Source organism: Pan paniscus, chromosome X (genome assembly GCF_029289425.2).
Source record: "Pan paniscus chromosome X, NHGRI_mPanPan1-v2.0_pri, whole genome shotgun sequence".
NCBI classification, from domain to species: domain Eukaryota; kingdom Metazoa; phylum Chordata; class Mammalia; order Primates; family Hominidae; genus Pan; species Pan paniscus.
Genome location: NC_073272.2, coordinates 38,129,844 through 38,146,771, shown reverse-complemented (window position 1 = coordinate 38,146,771; position 16,928 = coordinate 38,129,844). Strand labels below are relative to the sequence as shown.

At 34.7% G+C, this 16,928-nt stretch overlaps 1 protein-coding gene across 1 annotated transcript in view; it reads right to left on the bottom strand.

Moving 5' to 3' along the window:
* Nucleotides 1–16,928, bottom strand: part of CFAP47 (cilia and flagella associated protein 47) — a 467,323-nt gene that overhangs the window by 86,020 nt on the left and 364,375 nt on the right. The window contains exons 51-53 of the mRNA XM_003805971.5: nucleotides 16,021–16,118; nucleotides 2,605–2,780; nucleotides 575–682 (exon numbers count right to left, since the gene is read on the bottom strand). Of these exons, the coding sequence (XP_003806019.4) occupies nucleotides 575–682; nucleotides 2,605–2,780; nucleotides 16,021–16,118 (382 nt within the window). The remainder of the gene's footprint in view (nucleotides 1–574; nucleotides 683–2,604; nucleotides 2,781–16,020; nucleotides 16,119–16,928) is intronic.

Below are 16,928 nucleotides of genomic sequence, written 5' to 3'. Positions count from 1 at the left end.
CTGCTTCACCTTGAGGAAAGTTTGCCAGGTTTCTCTCCTTCCCACCAGCCCCTGAACTCTGCTTGTCCCTAAGCCTAAACAAGCATGCAGACACACAAAGTAACATGACCCTTTGTCAGCTTCTCCTGGGAGTTAGCTGACCACAGTAAAACTCTTTTCCTGTTAGACATCACTGGCCATTTTCCCTTGCTTGTCCAGCTTTCCCTCCAAAGATTCTGTCTATATCTGCTTGACCTTCCTTTACTTTATAAAAGACGATCTTTTTTCTGTTTGATTTTGTAAACCCTTGTAGACTTCTAAGATGGGAGTCTTTCCCTATTGCAATGGTCCCTTTTTATCCCTTGTAATAATCCTTTTGAATAACACTCTTTCCTTGCTAAGTCCTGATTTGTTTTTATTTGACAAGTTTTCCACAGGGTAGTTTACATATCAAACCTTCCCTAGGGGAAAAAAAAATCAATGACTAAAGATATATTTATTCTTTATTTTAGAAACTGAATGCATTATAACAACATTGTAATAGATTAACTATTTTTCTTGCAAGCAGTAACTTTATCTATTAAGTAGAACTTACTTGCCAAGGTCGCACTGTATTTCTGGCATTGTGGTTGGTTTTGGTAATTCAATAGTTAACTTCAGTAAATACCAGAACTCTTCAGCCATTTCAGGCTGAAAAATAATGCTGGTGGAGAGAAATACACAAAATTTTGTCAGCAGTTTTAGTTTGTGTAATAAATTGGGCAGAAGTAGTATACCCCAAACTAGTATAAACAGTTGGTTTTAAATACAACATTTGACAACTACTCTGTAACACATACTACTCTTTTTGTAGATGTATTTTTAATTCTTCGTTTTTGGTTGAGAAAATCACTTCATTATTCAAGAAAAGCAGTGTTGTTGTCATTAATATTTGTTTAATAAATGCCTGTTGGATCAATAAAAATGTTTAAACATGAGTATTTTAAATATCTTGCAGAAGGTGGAACAGTAAAAGCCCTGCTTTTTAACTGTGACTAAGTCAAATTTAGTTTTAGTTGAATGCATGTGCATTTTCATGTGAATGCTATCAAGTGACATATAGCTCTAGAGAACTTCCTTTATGATCAGCACATCCTCAACTCCCAGAGAAGCAGAGCTTGTGACAGTCTAAACAAGTATAACTGGGGACCGGGCGTGGTGGCTCATGCCTGTAATCCCAGCACTTTGGGAGGCCGAGGCAGGCGGATCACGAGGTCAGGAGTTCGAGACCAGCCTGGCCAATATGGTGGAACCCCCGTCTCCATTAAAACACAGAAAATTAGCTGGGTGTAGTGGCGGTCACCTGTAATCCCGGCTATTTGGGAGGCTGAGGCAGGAGAATCGCTTGAATCTGGGAGGCAGAGGTTGCAGTGAGCTGAGATCACGCCACTGCACTCCAGCCTGGGCGACAGAGTGAGACTCTGTCTCAAAGAAAAAAAAAAAATAAGTATAACTGGGATGGTATCTCAGCTCTGTCATCTTTTATTTGTGCAGTCTTGAAAAAGTCACTTAACTTTTTGAGCTTCAATTTTCTCATTTATAAAATAGGAGGAATCAATCTTACCTCTTACAGTTACTATGAGAATTTTATGTTTATATATGTAAAATACACGCCCCAATGATGATAACAGAGTAGGCAGACAGTAAGTATTGGCCAAAAATTTTTTTAATGTATGCTGATAAAGAAAATTCAAGATTCAGTATATGTTCACAAAGCTTGTGCAGTCATATTGGGGCAAAAAGACCAGCCCATATTTCTAATAATAATTTTTTCAGAATAGTATCTTTCATGTTATATTCTTATTTTCATGCTTCACAGAATAATAATTTTTGTCCTTTAAAATTTCACAGATGTATTCATTTATTTACTGACTCATTAAAATAACAATTACTGGTTTCTATTGTAGGATACTGTACTTGAAGCACCAATAAGAGTTATTCTGAAGGATGTTACATTAAATAAAATATGCCAGGCACAGAAAGACAAATTTCACTTATATGTAGAATTTTTAAAAATTGAACTCAGAAGCAGAAAGTATAATGATTATTGTTACCAGGCGCTGGGAGGTGGAGGGGACACAAACTTTGGGGAGAGACTGGTCAACGGATGCAAAATTTCAGTTAGCAGAAATAAGTTCAAGATATTTATTGTAGGACATTATGACTGTAATTAATTACTTTAATTCCTTTATGTCCTCCAAGTGAATTATTTGTATTTAAGAAGAAAAATATATAAGTTAATTTTCATCAAGAAAATTGAAAGTTTAATCCCTAGTCCTCATGCAACTGTTTTCATTTGTTCAGTTTTTGCATCCATAAAGATTTACTTAGTAAAAAGTGAAGTGAAAGGGGATAAAAGGAGAAATGTAGAAATTATTTAATTTGATATTCTGATAAATACTATTTTTGCACTGAAGCAAGCAAAAGCTAACTCTAAGTCAGTACATTTTTTCAGGGACTAGTATTAAACAAAGTTAAAACTATGAGCAAGTGTAATTTTAATGATTATAGTATAAGAAAAAATAAATTTTAAAGGTTAATTTCTAAGGATCAACAATGAAATATAATGCCACACTCAAACCATACCTTTCATCGCTGTAGCCTGTAGTTGCTGGAGAATACCATACAATATATTTGGTGCACTGTAGTGGACTCAGGATAATTTCATTATCCCCATTAAGGGCAGCACTCGTTAACTGCACCTCTAAGTGAAGACCTCTATCTTTTGGATTAGAGAGAGGTATTTCAATGCAAGTGCTGTCCTAGAATTATACAACAAATATGTAATCAACTTTTAGTGTCAGCATGGAGTCATTATACTATGAAAGGAAATGTAAAGGAAATTATTACATAATATAAGGCCATTTGTTTTATTTTTTTACCTTGATACACTATTGAATATATCTCACTAGCTTTGAATCTCTTATATGTTTTCTTTCATTAGCCTTGATAAATTGTAACCTTATTTTTTTTCAACAGCAAATACCACACAGAGATCCATGTAACTAAATGGATGAAAACTATTTGTAAAATTACATTTAAAATATATTTTTCACTGGTATCATTATTTCTATGAGGTCCATTTTTCAGTGTTTACTCTAGGAATGGTACTCAAACTTTATTGCACATAAGAATCACCAGCAGAGTCTGCTAAAAGACAGATTTTTTTTTCTTTTATTATTATACTTTAAGTTTTAGGGTACATGTGCACATTGTGCAGGTTAGTTACATATGTATACATGTGCCACGCTGGTGCGCTGCCCCCACTAACTGGTCATCTAGCATTAGGTATATCTCCCAATGCTATCCCTCCCCCCTCCCTCCACCCCACAACAGTCCCCAGAGTGTGATGTTCCCCTTCCTGTGTCCATGTGATCTCATTGTTCAATTCCCACCTATGAGTGAGAATATGCGGTGTTTGGTTTTTTGTTCTTGGGATAGTTTACTGAGAATGATGATTTCCAATTTCATCCATGTCCCTACAAAGGACATGAACTCATCCTTTTTTATGGCTGCATAGTATTCCATGGTGTATATGTGCCACATTTTCTTAATCCAGTCTATCATTGTTGGACATTTGGGTTGGTTCCAAGTCTTTGCTATTGTGAATAGTGCTGCAATAAACATACGTGTGCATGTGTCTTTATAGCAGCATGATTTATAGTCCTTTGGGTATATACCCAGTAATGGGATGGCTGGGTCAAATGGTATTTCTAGTTCTAGATCCCTGAGGAATCGCCACACTGACTTCCACAATGGTTGAACTAGTTTACAGTCCCACCAACAGTGGAAAAGACAGATTTTTATCCATCTCTCCCCCACAGCCTTTCTTCATCCCAGAGATTCAGTAGCTCTGGGATGGGGTCTGAAATTTATATTTCTAAAAAGTTTCCACATGATGCTGCTGCTGCTGCTGATCCAAAGGAAACACTTAAAGTAGCAACGTATCTTAGCATCAAGTAGCAGGGACAATCTAAACTAAAAAGTCAAATTATGTTGATGATACATCTTTCTGTTTAGATTTCTTCCTTCTGTTCTTGTTCGTCCTGTCCTTCCCCCAAGGTACATTGTCTTAGCCCTGGAAGGCACTCTTTAAGTTCTAAGATATTTCCTGATCCTCATACTGACCCATCCTGGCTAATGACTTATAAAGCATCCCATTTCAGCCATGATCTCCACTACGTCAAAAGCTATAATTGAAGCAAATGTAGTAAAGATAATTAGTAGACAGGACACATCTCAATTTTAACAAATTCCAGTTGCCTAAATGTTTTAACCTAAAGAAATGGAGAAGGTTGAGCATTTCAATTATAAATCAAAGCTTGGTAATAAACGTACTTTAGAACATGGAGCTGTTATGAAACTTATCAAATCATGTTACAGGGGTGACAAAAAATTCTTACTAAGCTTCTGGGAACATATCTTCAAGGCAGACATTACAGCTTTGTCTATGGCTGTTTCAGAGGACCTAGCTCAGAATATTTGCCTGATCACCTCTAATAAATAAATGAGTTGGAAGGATGCTACATTTTAGAGGAATGGAAACAACATTTAGTGTGGTGAACAACATCTGGTGAAGAAAGATGGAAACTAAGAATATATACAAATTAACAATTAGATTAGAGCAGATATCACTTATTAGAAATCAGTGTTGATTATAAATGCAATGAAAAATAGTCTTCTACAATGGTTTCAGGAGACATTAGAATTATGAATTCTTAAAATAAGTGGGCATTTAAACTTCTACAGCAAAATATTCAACGCTCATAATTATAAAGAAGGAAAAATAAAAGTGTAAAATGTAAAATACTGAACAGTGACTAATTTCCTGGGTAACCTGGCATATTTTATAAAGTTGATAGAGGACTTGGCCTCTAAATAATTTCCAATGGTCAAAAATAACAACAACTAGAAAAAAGGGTATGCCAAGGTAACACATACTATCAACCCAATATGAGCCTAGAGATTTTACTCAGGGCATAAGACAGAAGATGGAAATGACACATGTGGCCTAGACATTTGTCCTGGTCTACTACTCAGACATTATTCAGAGAAGATCAGTGTCCGTTCAACAGAATGCTATAGCCTGTCATAGAAGTAAAAATGCTAGAATCTAAACCACTGAGTTTCAAAATGTTTTAACCACAACCCACAATAATTTGTTTTATATCACAATATGGTTCACATACGCATATCACAAAAGTTTTACAAAACAATCCCTGCATTTACCACATGTAATATTTTCTGATACTTTCTACTACATTTTATTCTATTCTATTTCCCACTCACATGTTGAGCCACTCACATGTTGTGACCTACACATTAAATTTAGATTTAGACTCTGGTCTAAAGAGGAATAAATATTGAAATATAGAACGACTTGAAGTCTTATTACATATATAAGTCTTGAAAACAAAATGAAACAAAATCACATTAAACCTACTATTTTCTCTGTAAACTACAACCTATCTAACAAGACCATGCTCTCGTGGTACAAAAGTGTCATAATATTCTACAGTTGGCCAGATCTTAAGAGTGGGAGATACGGATGGTGTCTATGGAGTACTTAAATCACAGCTCCTCCTTGGCATCCTTGCAATATCCATGGCAAATACTATTAACTGATCATTTCACTCTTATTCAGTAGATCTGGACACATCCTCAAAATCCTTTACAGAGCAGCCTTCCAGAGAGCAATTGTTGAATGCTTAGTGCTACCAGTACTGCAATCTCTTGAAAATCTCTGGAATCAAATTATTCAGAGTTTTGAAAATAGCAAGACTCAATAGAAATAAATGTTTCACTATAGTCAAAAGCTTTAAGTTTCTAATTAACTGTACTATATTTCTAGGATGGTAGAAAGTATCTCAAATGTAACTATAATATTACAAAAATGATTTCTAAATTACATTATTGTTTGGATATTATTTTCTTCTAGGTTTAAACAGAAAAAAATCTTAAATGACACCTTTAACATAATGAATAATTTGTATTTTAAATATCCACCTGCCAAAATATCTTCAAAATTTTAGGGAAGATTACTTTTCTAAATATCAATATTTCTTAAGGTTGTAAAATTACATTTTTAAAGTATTTGATATGTTCACTAAGTTAAAGAGAAGAAACTTACGTTATCCATCATTTTATAAGAGGATCAAAATTCATGTTTATTCTTGAAACAACTTTCTTAGGTTAGCTATATGATTACAGAAATGCATAACCATTTTGAGAAAATAACATACAAAATAAAACATTAAGATTATATTTAAAACAAGATTAATTGTTTTGGCTAAGTTATCCTGCCACCTCCCATTCCATTTTATTTTATAAAGAACTCTTACTAAATGAGAAGTACACAGTCCACTGAATTCTGTGAATACGCTATAAAAACGTTTGAAATACTTGGTTGGTGTCTGTTTTGCAAATGGCATATTTCTCCACTTTCATGAGTAGGCTTTTAAAGTTAATTTGTGTTCAGAATTAAACATAAATCAGTTTTGACTGATTTTTTCTTGAAACTCAAGTAAAACAGTAATGGCTGAACATTACATGATGACTTCTAAAGCCTTCTTTCATCTTCACATGCGCTCTTTTAGGTTTAATGATGGAAAGCATTATTTTATAAGGTATCCCAATATTTTTTCTGGCTGGTACTTAGAAATATTGTGGCAAACATAATGGCTGTTTAAAGAAATTGCTTCCATTTCTCAGACTCCTTTACAAGAGGACTAAACAATGCATATTTAATCCCGTGAAATACAAGTAAAAATTTTAAAACAGAAAAGACATTCACAGGATGCTGAAATTGAAAATAATTAAAACATTTAACCACTCATGTAGAAGTGGAATACTCTTTTAAAATATATAAAAACAGTTGTATTGAATTTTGCAAATTATAAAGCTTTTCAGAGGAAGTTTGAATACCTACACACTTTTAAAACAAATATTAGATATTTTCAGCATTTATATATATATTTATACACATACATATTTATTTATTTTTTATTTTCATTTTTATTTTTTTAGATGGAGTCTCGCTCTGTCGCCCAGGCTGGAGTGCAGTGGCATGATCTCGGCTCACTGCAAGCTCCGCCTCCTGGGTTCAGGCCATTCTCCTGCCTCAGCCTCCCAAGTAGCTGGGACTACAGGCGCCTGCCACCACGCCTGGCTAATTTTTTTTGTATTTTTAGTAGAGACGGGGTTTCACCGTGTTAGCCAGGATGGTCTCGACCTCCTGACCTCCTGATCGGCCTGCCTCGGCCTCCCAAACTGCTGGCTCCCAGTGCCAGAAGAGTCTAATTTTGAGGTATTTATAGAAATCTCAAATCAATCAACACTTTCTTCTCACATGCAATTGAAGTCTTCTCCTGATTCTTTCTGGCACCTCATCCTCACCCTCAGGCCTGTCTGGGAATTTTGCACACTGCCTGTGAGGAAGGAGGTAAACATGGCCTGCTCTTTTCAACCCTCTGCTCCAGCTTCCTCTCTTATGATCATGGTGCTGATGTGGCTGGCTCTTTCAGGTTGCAGGATGAAATGAGATGACAGGTAGAAGAACAATACCCACTTACTTAATTGGTGCTACCTGATCTTATCCAGGTGACTATATAAGTTCCTTTTGCCTTCTTCTATCTTGAATTACCCTCATGTAGACTCTCCTGGAGTCTTCTCACCCTAGAAGAATGTTTCTTGCACTGGGTCCTTTCAAATAAGCTCAAGCCTAGCCTTATTTCATTATGTCAAATTCACTTTGGCCCACTACATCTTGACTTGTGCCGATGAAAGTGCATCTTGCTCTCACTCTAACCACCTTCCCTCCCTCTGTGGTCCATTCTGTTGGTAGGAACTCACCAAGAGCCAGGGGCATTAAACTATCAGCTTCCCCTCCTTAAAGAAGACACTCCCACTGTCTGTTTGTTCTGGCCATCACAGATATGAGCTGTAAATGGGTGATGGGCTAAAGATTCCTCCCCTCCCTTGATGTGCCAGAAACATAATGTCTCCATTAAAATCCTATGTTCTCCTTTCTTGGCATGAAGATGTCACTTGGCAGTGGCTGTCCAACTAGAGATTCCATTTCCCAGACCCTCTTTCACCTGGGCATAGCTGTGTCACTAGTTTTCTCCAATTGTATGTGAGTGAAAGTGATGTGTCACCTGTGTGTCAAGGCCATTAAAACTATTGGAAATTCTCTTCTCTCTGCTTTCTCTTTCTCCAGCTATATGTAGGAACCTCTGAGTCCCTAAAAAGGAAGGAATCACAAGATGGAACGAGCCTTGCTCCCTGAATCACAACACAGAGTATGCCACCCACCAACCAGGGACACATTCACTAGAATGTTACAATTGTTAAAAACTTTTACTGTGTTTAGCCATTGCAAATTTAGGGTTTATTTGCTGTATCAGCTAGATATACTCTGAATACTATATTTAGAGAGTCTTAAATAAACAGGACAGCAACCACTTTCATAATATGGAAATATAATTATCTACAGTTCCCAGGTTTGTGACTTCATTTGAAAATCCAGGATAAAAGGAGAACTTCCCAGGAAACATCCTATTTCAGTTATTTTATTTGTTTTCTAACTCCACTAGAATGGTAGCTCCATGCAAATAGGGGCCTTGCTTGTATTGTTCATCACTGTTCCTTAGCATTTAGAACAGTGGCAGGAATATCAGAGATACCCAGTAAATATTCATTAGAAAATAAAATGTGCAATTTATGAGACGATTTAGTGTTTGTGTGTATGTATATACATATTATACATTATATATTATGTATTACATATTGTACATTACATATTACATATTATATATAATTATTGATATGTCTGATATTTTGGATAATCACAACTTTTAACTAAATAATAAAGCAACTTTGTAAAAATCTAACTCCAAAGGAATTTAAAAGTCTCCAGTTAATTCAGCCTGCCTCCTTACTTGAAAGTTACTGGGTGAAGACAGCAGTTTCAGATGGGAGAAAGACTTTATTGCCTTGTCACTTTGTCACTTGGTTGCCAGTTCATACCTACTCTAAGAGGAAAAATGTAATTCACTGAGTGCAATAAACACTTCATCATTTCCTGCTTGGTCAGAATAAATAAAGATTATTTACTTCCACATAACCACTTAATTGAGTCAATGACAATTCAATATGCGCTAGCATGAAGTATTTTCACCATACCATCTCACAGAAGATAATCACAAGTTCATTATAAAAGAATTATTTCTGAGGAGAAAACACACAATAATATTAAGTAAGGCATATTATTGAGGAAATCTTCAATTTTAATTTTATTCAATTTGAAAACATTATCAAGTCAGTAAACAAACAACTAATGGGTATTTTGAAAGTATCATGTAATTGAGAGGAAGTGATCATTATAATCTGGGTCAATAATTTTCCTAAATTGAAAAGTCAGAACTCACATAAACCATGTAGACAGCTATATTTAGAAACACCATTGTCATTCCTTTGCTATTTCCATCTGTACAACACTGTATCTAATGATGTCATGCCTTATACCCACCCCAATCCCCAATCCTCCACCATATGACTTGAAATGTATAGAATGCTGAGATGCAATCAAGGTGGTTTGCTAATGCCAGACTGGGGGACATGTATGTTGAATATGCATTAATAGGCACCTGGGAGTTGTGAAAAAGCCAGAAAACACTGGAAGAGCCTAAAGTTTATTAATTTGTATCCAGACACACCCCATAACCTTGAGAGAGAAAAGAAAACTATTAAAAATAGAAATATTTCTAATTGCAAGGACCGATCCCTAGGAAGTAACCTCCTGCTTAACTGTTTAAGATAGTATTCCACCTCCCCCGCCGTATATGTGTGTATGTATTCTCTATGTATTTATTCTCTACATATATATAAGTATACATATATATGTATATGCATATGTGTGAATTATTAAAATGCTAACTCTGAATGACCATGTAGGCCAGCCATTTTGAAGAGTGTTTGTCATGAGTTAAGCAAACAGTGCTTAGGTACATTACACATAATTTAATAATCGTGGGGTATGGGGTACCCCAGGGGGTAATTCTTGACACAGTGAGTGGGTATTTGCCATGTTTTTTTTTTTTTTTTTGCATGTCAGGTGTTTGAACTTGCATAAATGAATCCAATGTCATGTTCAGTCAATTCTTCTTCATCTGCATTTATGGAAGAAGGCAGAGGCATGAATAGTTCATAATGACAGAGTAGCCAAAAATTGTTTTATTTTGGAATGTTTTGTGAACTTTAATTGAAATAATGGTCTTTCAGATAGCTGTGATGTTGATTTCAACTAATTAATATACTCCTGACTTAAAGACCTACACGAGAAGGAAGGACAATTATGATTTTCTTACCTGACTCATTCCTTTCTATCCCCTAAACACTACTTCACTCAGAAATACAGAGATATCTCAAAACAATTATAATTTTTCATCTCAAAATTTCCAAGGTACAATATGAGTTTTAGAACAACTTCTTAACTCATTATGTAAAATTTGAACTTGCCCACAAAATCACAAATTAGATTGTTTCCATCAGAGCTAATGCTAGCTTTTCCTCATCAGGTACAATAGGCTGATAGTTTGCCATATTAACCCAGGTCACCTCACTCCATTACCTTCACCTAATTTCCAATGCTAAAGCTTTCTAAGCTCACTGCACACTGGGTGGGGTTGCTATACCCTGAATGCAAGGAAAAGAAAGTTCATCTATTTTTTCCAACATACTCTTGTTTTAGATATTTTATTTTATTTTGTTTTGATTCTATTGTTCTGATACAAACCATAGTTTTTGGAGAAAATCTGCCTAGCCAGTGTTAATAACCAATAAAGAATAAATTCAGTTTTCCTCAGCTGGTGGTGGCGACAGACAGAAAACACACACTTTACTCAAGACTTAAACTTCCTCCTAAATTCCTGTCCTATCTCAGCTACTTTAGTGACTTTTCACTGGAATTTAGAAAGCCTTAAGGATGTTCTGCTGTGTCCTTTTGGGGCTACATGAAATTTGATGGGGAGAGCCCCTTGATATTCAATGACTAGCCAGTAAGACTTTTATATTGCTGATGTCAGGACAAGATGGTAAGGACCAAATTCCCTCCGTCTCTGAACTTGGAGTCAGGATGCCCTCTAAGTTTCCTTTTAACCCCTCCATAACACCCAGGAGAACGGAGCATGAGAACACTGAGAAGGAGTTGAATCTGACCTGAGAGGAAACTGAAGCTGACTGAGTTTACCAGAAAGTAAAGACAAACCTAAGTTCAGCTTCTAAAATCAGCTGTTTATCCCACTCTCTGTTTTTAAGAGTAAATAGCTAAATCTCTATTTCCATGTCATTTCTGCAAATCACACTGGTTAACATCGTATCTAACCAGAACAGCATTGTTGGTAATTATGAACAAAGAGTGTCAGTAGAATTCATTATGACTACCTAGATACTCTGTAAATACAGGTCAGCATTCTTGCTTTAACTTGGAATAAAAATTTCCCGAAAAGCTTTGTTTGTTGAAATTCTATACAGAGTCATTACTGGAAAAGTTGTATGTGTGAAAACTAGAAAAGGAATCAGCCTTCAGAGCACAGAGCTTGGCCAGCATAGATGACTTTGATGAAAAAATAAAAAGAACTAAGGTGCGGGGCGAGGGGCGGGGAGGAGGAAGAGAAGAGGGAGGGAGGAAGAGAGGGTGTGGAGGGAGAATGGGACGACTAGGGGAGACTGAGAGAGAAAGAGAGAATAAAGGCACCCTTCCTTTTGGCAGAGCACCTTATTTGGACAGCAGACCCTCCCCCACACACAACCTTTTCCCTTTAATTAGGCACTTCAGTGAAGCACAGACAGTTGGCAATTTAACTCTAGGCACGGCCTTGAGTCCACTCTTAGTTGAAGTGAAAGTGGCTAATTATTGCTGATCTTTAAAGCCACAGACATTATGTACAAAATCAATTCAGAATTTAGAAATAAGTAAATGAATCAGAAAATATTCTGGCAATTAATGTAGATATTAAATCCAAGTATATTAGCTCTATAATTTTAGGAAGAACATTATATCTTTTGGGAGCCAACAAGTGCTTTAAAATTTTTAAAAATAGAGTATAGGCAGATTAAAGATGAGATTTTATCATAATTCTAACTTTTATAGAATATTTTTATATGAGTGTTTTCAACATTAATCAAAATAGCCTCCATAGCTACATCTTCATTTTTTGTATTTAACTCAAATTAGACAATGAGATATTTTTTCCGGATTAAAAAATAGTATTTAAGAATTTTTTACAACTTGTCAGGATAAATTAAAAGCAGAATGCTAATTTTGCTTCCTCAACATTTCATGAGGAAGAAAAATTTCAATGTCATGGACAACACTTACGATATATGATCTTTCCTATAGAAAAATAAAGTATACAAAGTATGAAAGAGGCCCGGGTGTGGTGGCTCACGCTTGTAATCCCAGCACTTTGGGAGGCTGAGGCGGGGGGCAGATGATCTGAGGTCGGGAGTTCAAGACCAGCCTGACCGACATGGAGCAACCCCATCTCTACTAAAAACACAAAATTAGCTGGCCATGATGGCACATGCCTGTAATCCCAGCTACTCAGGAGGCCGAGGCAGGAGAATCACTTGAACCCGGGAGGCGGAGGTTGTGGTGAGCCAAGATCATGCCATTACACTCCAGCCTGGGCAACAAGAGCAAAACCCCATCAAAAAAAAAAAAAAAAAAAAGGATGAAAGAAGAAAATACATTGAAAACAGTAACTCGAAATATATTTTTGAATTTATGGAGGCTAAAACTAAAAACTTTTTAAAAATGGTTGGCAACTCACATGTGTTTTTTAAATTTTTATTTTTTTTACTAGAGACAAAGTCTCACTATGTTGCCCAGGCTGGTCTCAAACTCCCGAGCTCAAGCAAGCCTACCACCTTGGCTTCCCAAAGTGCTGGGATTACAGGCATAAGCCACCGCACCTGGTCTCACTTGTGTTGTTTTGTATGGATGCTTTTATGTTTGACACCAAGAGGATTAATGGTGTTTTTAACTGTGCTTCTCTTTTGCTAGTTTGTGGAGAGATTTCTGGATCTCTTTATTAACAATATAGTGAATTTCATTGAAGGTTGTTTATAAATTAAAAGCTCAGAAAGAAATAAATGATCATGCAATTTTCACTGACAACGAAGTAAGTATTTTGAAGGCTATGGCTGTTTAAAATGTAAATTATATAAAGAGTTGCTCACACACTTAAGTTTTGTTTCCACAAAATATTTATAGCTCAGTGCTATATATTAGAGTTATTGAGTGTCAGTGGAAAGACAGCGGGTTATTGTCATCATTCTCCCATAGCCAAACTATATGACATACAAGAGATTTTTGAGATCAAACAAAATGGAACAGCAGCTATTACATGTTAAAATTTCCAAAGGAAATCCTAAATACTTTATACAAACAGAGAATGGACTACTAACAAGCAAGTATTATTTACTGAGAATGTAATCTGGTTTTGGAACCTGCAGCAAGAAGTAACCAAATATATGTGTTTCAAGATTGTAAGTATTTCTTACATGAACCCTATTTTAGAGAGATTCTGATCAATCATTCATCTGTAGAAAAAATGAGGAAATTGAGTTGAATGTAATAAAAACTGAGATGCAGATAAAAAAATAAGAGATGGCTTAGTATCTTGAGTGTACCATTGCCACATCTGGAGGTATAAAGTTTAAATAAAGTATTTCTCAAATGATTCATCTGAACAGAATATGCAGTCAATAATATTAGGAAATAATATACAAGTGAGGACCACAATTTTAGTATACTTCTGAAAGTAGTCAGAAAGCATCTTCTTCAAAGAATGGACAAAGGTTTCATTTGATGGCATTATTTAAAAGAGATCATACTATCTCTAGTAAATAAATCTTCATGTCTGAAAGTTAAAGAGGGAATAGATTTTTACCTTCGACAATTACGACTAGAAACGTGAGAAAACTTAATAATTTGGCAACATCACTAGCCACGATAGCCTAAGTTGGTAAACTTAGTTGAAAAAGATGTCCCTTCTCAACAAATCGCAGTTAAATGTGAACATTTAATTAAAACAGCAAACCTGCCTATGGTAACAAGGAAACTATCTAGCAGCTGTCATGTGTTAAGAAGTTTCATTCCTGCCTTATAATGTAAAACTACTCAATGAAAAGGGGACTCGATAATTGTGTTTTAATCTAAGTAGACCATGAAAAAATATCATTTAAGTATATTTATGAAATAACTATGCTAACTGTTCATAACGAATAATAAAAGCAAAAATGATAGCAATTAGAAATATATATGTGCATAAGACGAGTTACACATATCCCACTGTGGTGCCAAAACAAAAAGAGGTTTAAATTGAAAACTTATAGGAAATCAGTACAAACTGAATTAGGATTACATTATAATATACATGGGGAGGGGCAAGTCCTTGATGAAAAATGAACAAGGGCCATTATTCAAAAGTACATTATTTATTAAAATAATATATTCCTGAAAGGGTATATGCAAATTTAATTTCATAAATGAAAACATATTTGAAATTTCTCATTCAAAGAGATAAGTAGTGGTTTTTTGGTTTCGGTTTTGGTTTTTTGTTTGTTTGTTTTTGCTTTTTGCTCAATCTTCTTACATATGCACATAAAGTACCCTGATGGTGTGTATTTCTCAGCCTGTGTGACAGTCTTCACCTTTTAAGGTTGAGAGCTATAGAAATCTCAATTTCTATCAGTATTTTCTTGAAGGACTAATAGCTCTTGCAGAAAAAAAAGGCACTTTATACACCATTTAATGAGAAAATGCAACAATTGACCATCTATAATTTATTTTAAAATTGTATTTATTTCTGTTTGTTTTGCATATTTTGTCATGTCTATTCCTATTTTAAGCATATAGTTAATAAGAAAGCCAATTTCTCCTTTTCTGAGGTGCTACATCATGCACTCAATTTTTTCAAAGCCTATTTAAATGTTTTTCTCTACATCTTGATAAAGGGATACATTTTAATGTATATTTTAAAGTAACCTTTAAGGAAGATTTTACACTGCAGTGGTAACCAATTCACAGAAATAAGACATTTTCATTGAGTGAAATGATCCTACTGTCATATTAAATAGTTTTCCACTTAGAAGATAATGATTTTGCAATCTATACTTGAGCACATTTCAAAATTTTAATCATTCATCTTCTATGCCTAAATGGAGATTTACCCAGAAATCAGGTGGGCAAATAATCAATTTGTAAACTTATAGTATTTTAAATCTTTTTTTTTTTACTTTCTATTTATTGGAACCAAAGTTCAAGATTCTAAGTAATCAATTCTATAAAGAAATCTATCCACATATTTAAAAATAAAAATAACATTTATTATTATCAATTTAAATATTTGAGTACTAACAATAAGGAAACTAAATTTAACTAAAACATTGTTAATAGCAATATTGTCCTCATGTTTCATTTAAAATAAGACTCTTAATATTTAACTTTATTAAATAATTTTTGACACAAATTTAGTAACATTTTAGTAATTCACATCAGACAAAATCTATTCCGAGTATTAATGGAAACCCCAAATGTATGCCAGTTGCTCCAAATATGTTTCCAAGTGAAAGGTCTGCTGTAGAAACCAGGAAAAAGCAATGCTGAAAGAGTCTAGTAGCACAATCCTGTTTTTATCATCTATGTGTGAACAAACATGTAGGCTAAGGTTAAGTCTGCTCTAGTAACTCTTGAAACAGATAGAATGCTAATCAATGCAGTCACTATAAGATAACATATAACTAAAAGATGTTTTCCAAAAGCATTTAAAGTCCGTAGTACTAGATTTAAAAATAAAATTGCTATGATTGACTAATTTATCTTAATACAATCATCTGATACAGACCTTTTAAGGGATAGTAAATAATTAACTATACAACAAAAGGTCTGAGTGCTCACAAAATGACAGAGTCTATGAACATGCAATGGGCACTTACCAGAGCAATACATGTCATTTCCATAATCTCTATGGGTGGTCCAGGAGTGCTATGGATCTCAAGATTATACCAGAATCTTAAATTGTTAAAATTATCATCTGAAAAACAAAACAAAACACTTTTTAATATAGACTTCAGAATACCATACTTAACATACACATTTGAGAATCATGAACAGACATCATTTTCAACCTTTTTTTTTAATGGACTTTTTGTCAAGACAGCTGAAGAAAGGGTGAGAAGCTGTTTTTATCACAGTTAGTGAGGAATAAGAGAAGCTCCATCCTTGCATGGCCAAGAGAATGTCCTGTACAAGTTCCTGGCCCTATACCTATGCCAGTAACTCATTAAGTTCTTCCATAAAATGAATTTCGGAATGTTTTACTTTTAAGTTAAGGATTAATGTTTCAAAAAGAAATAACCAATCTTTTTTCTCATTGACAAACTATTCATGTATTTGTACATAGATATATCTAAATAAGTCATTACAATTTACAATGCTACATTTCCAGGACCATAAGAATCTAGTATAAGGAGAAAGTCAGGAAAATGAGATTGCATGTTTCCTGAAAATGTGAAAAAGGATCCTAAGAATTTAGCCCAAGGAAATTCTGAAAGGGACATAGACTAAGTCGTGAGACAATTATTTTTATATCTTGCTTCCCTAATATTTTTAAAAAGCAGGCAATTCTGCCCCTGATGGTAATCAAAACCATCCTCCCTCACGCTAAAACTGGAATCCTCATCAACCAGGCCCTTCATAAAAAGGTTTTTTACGTCTGTCAAATTCACTTTTGTTTTGTTTTGTTTTTCCTCTCTGTTCAGCTTCCCATTTTGATATTCTTTTGTTTTCCTGTGTTGAACTAGGTCATGGCTTAAGATTGTCCTCCAATTTCAGTAAATTGTAT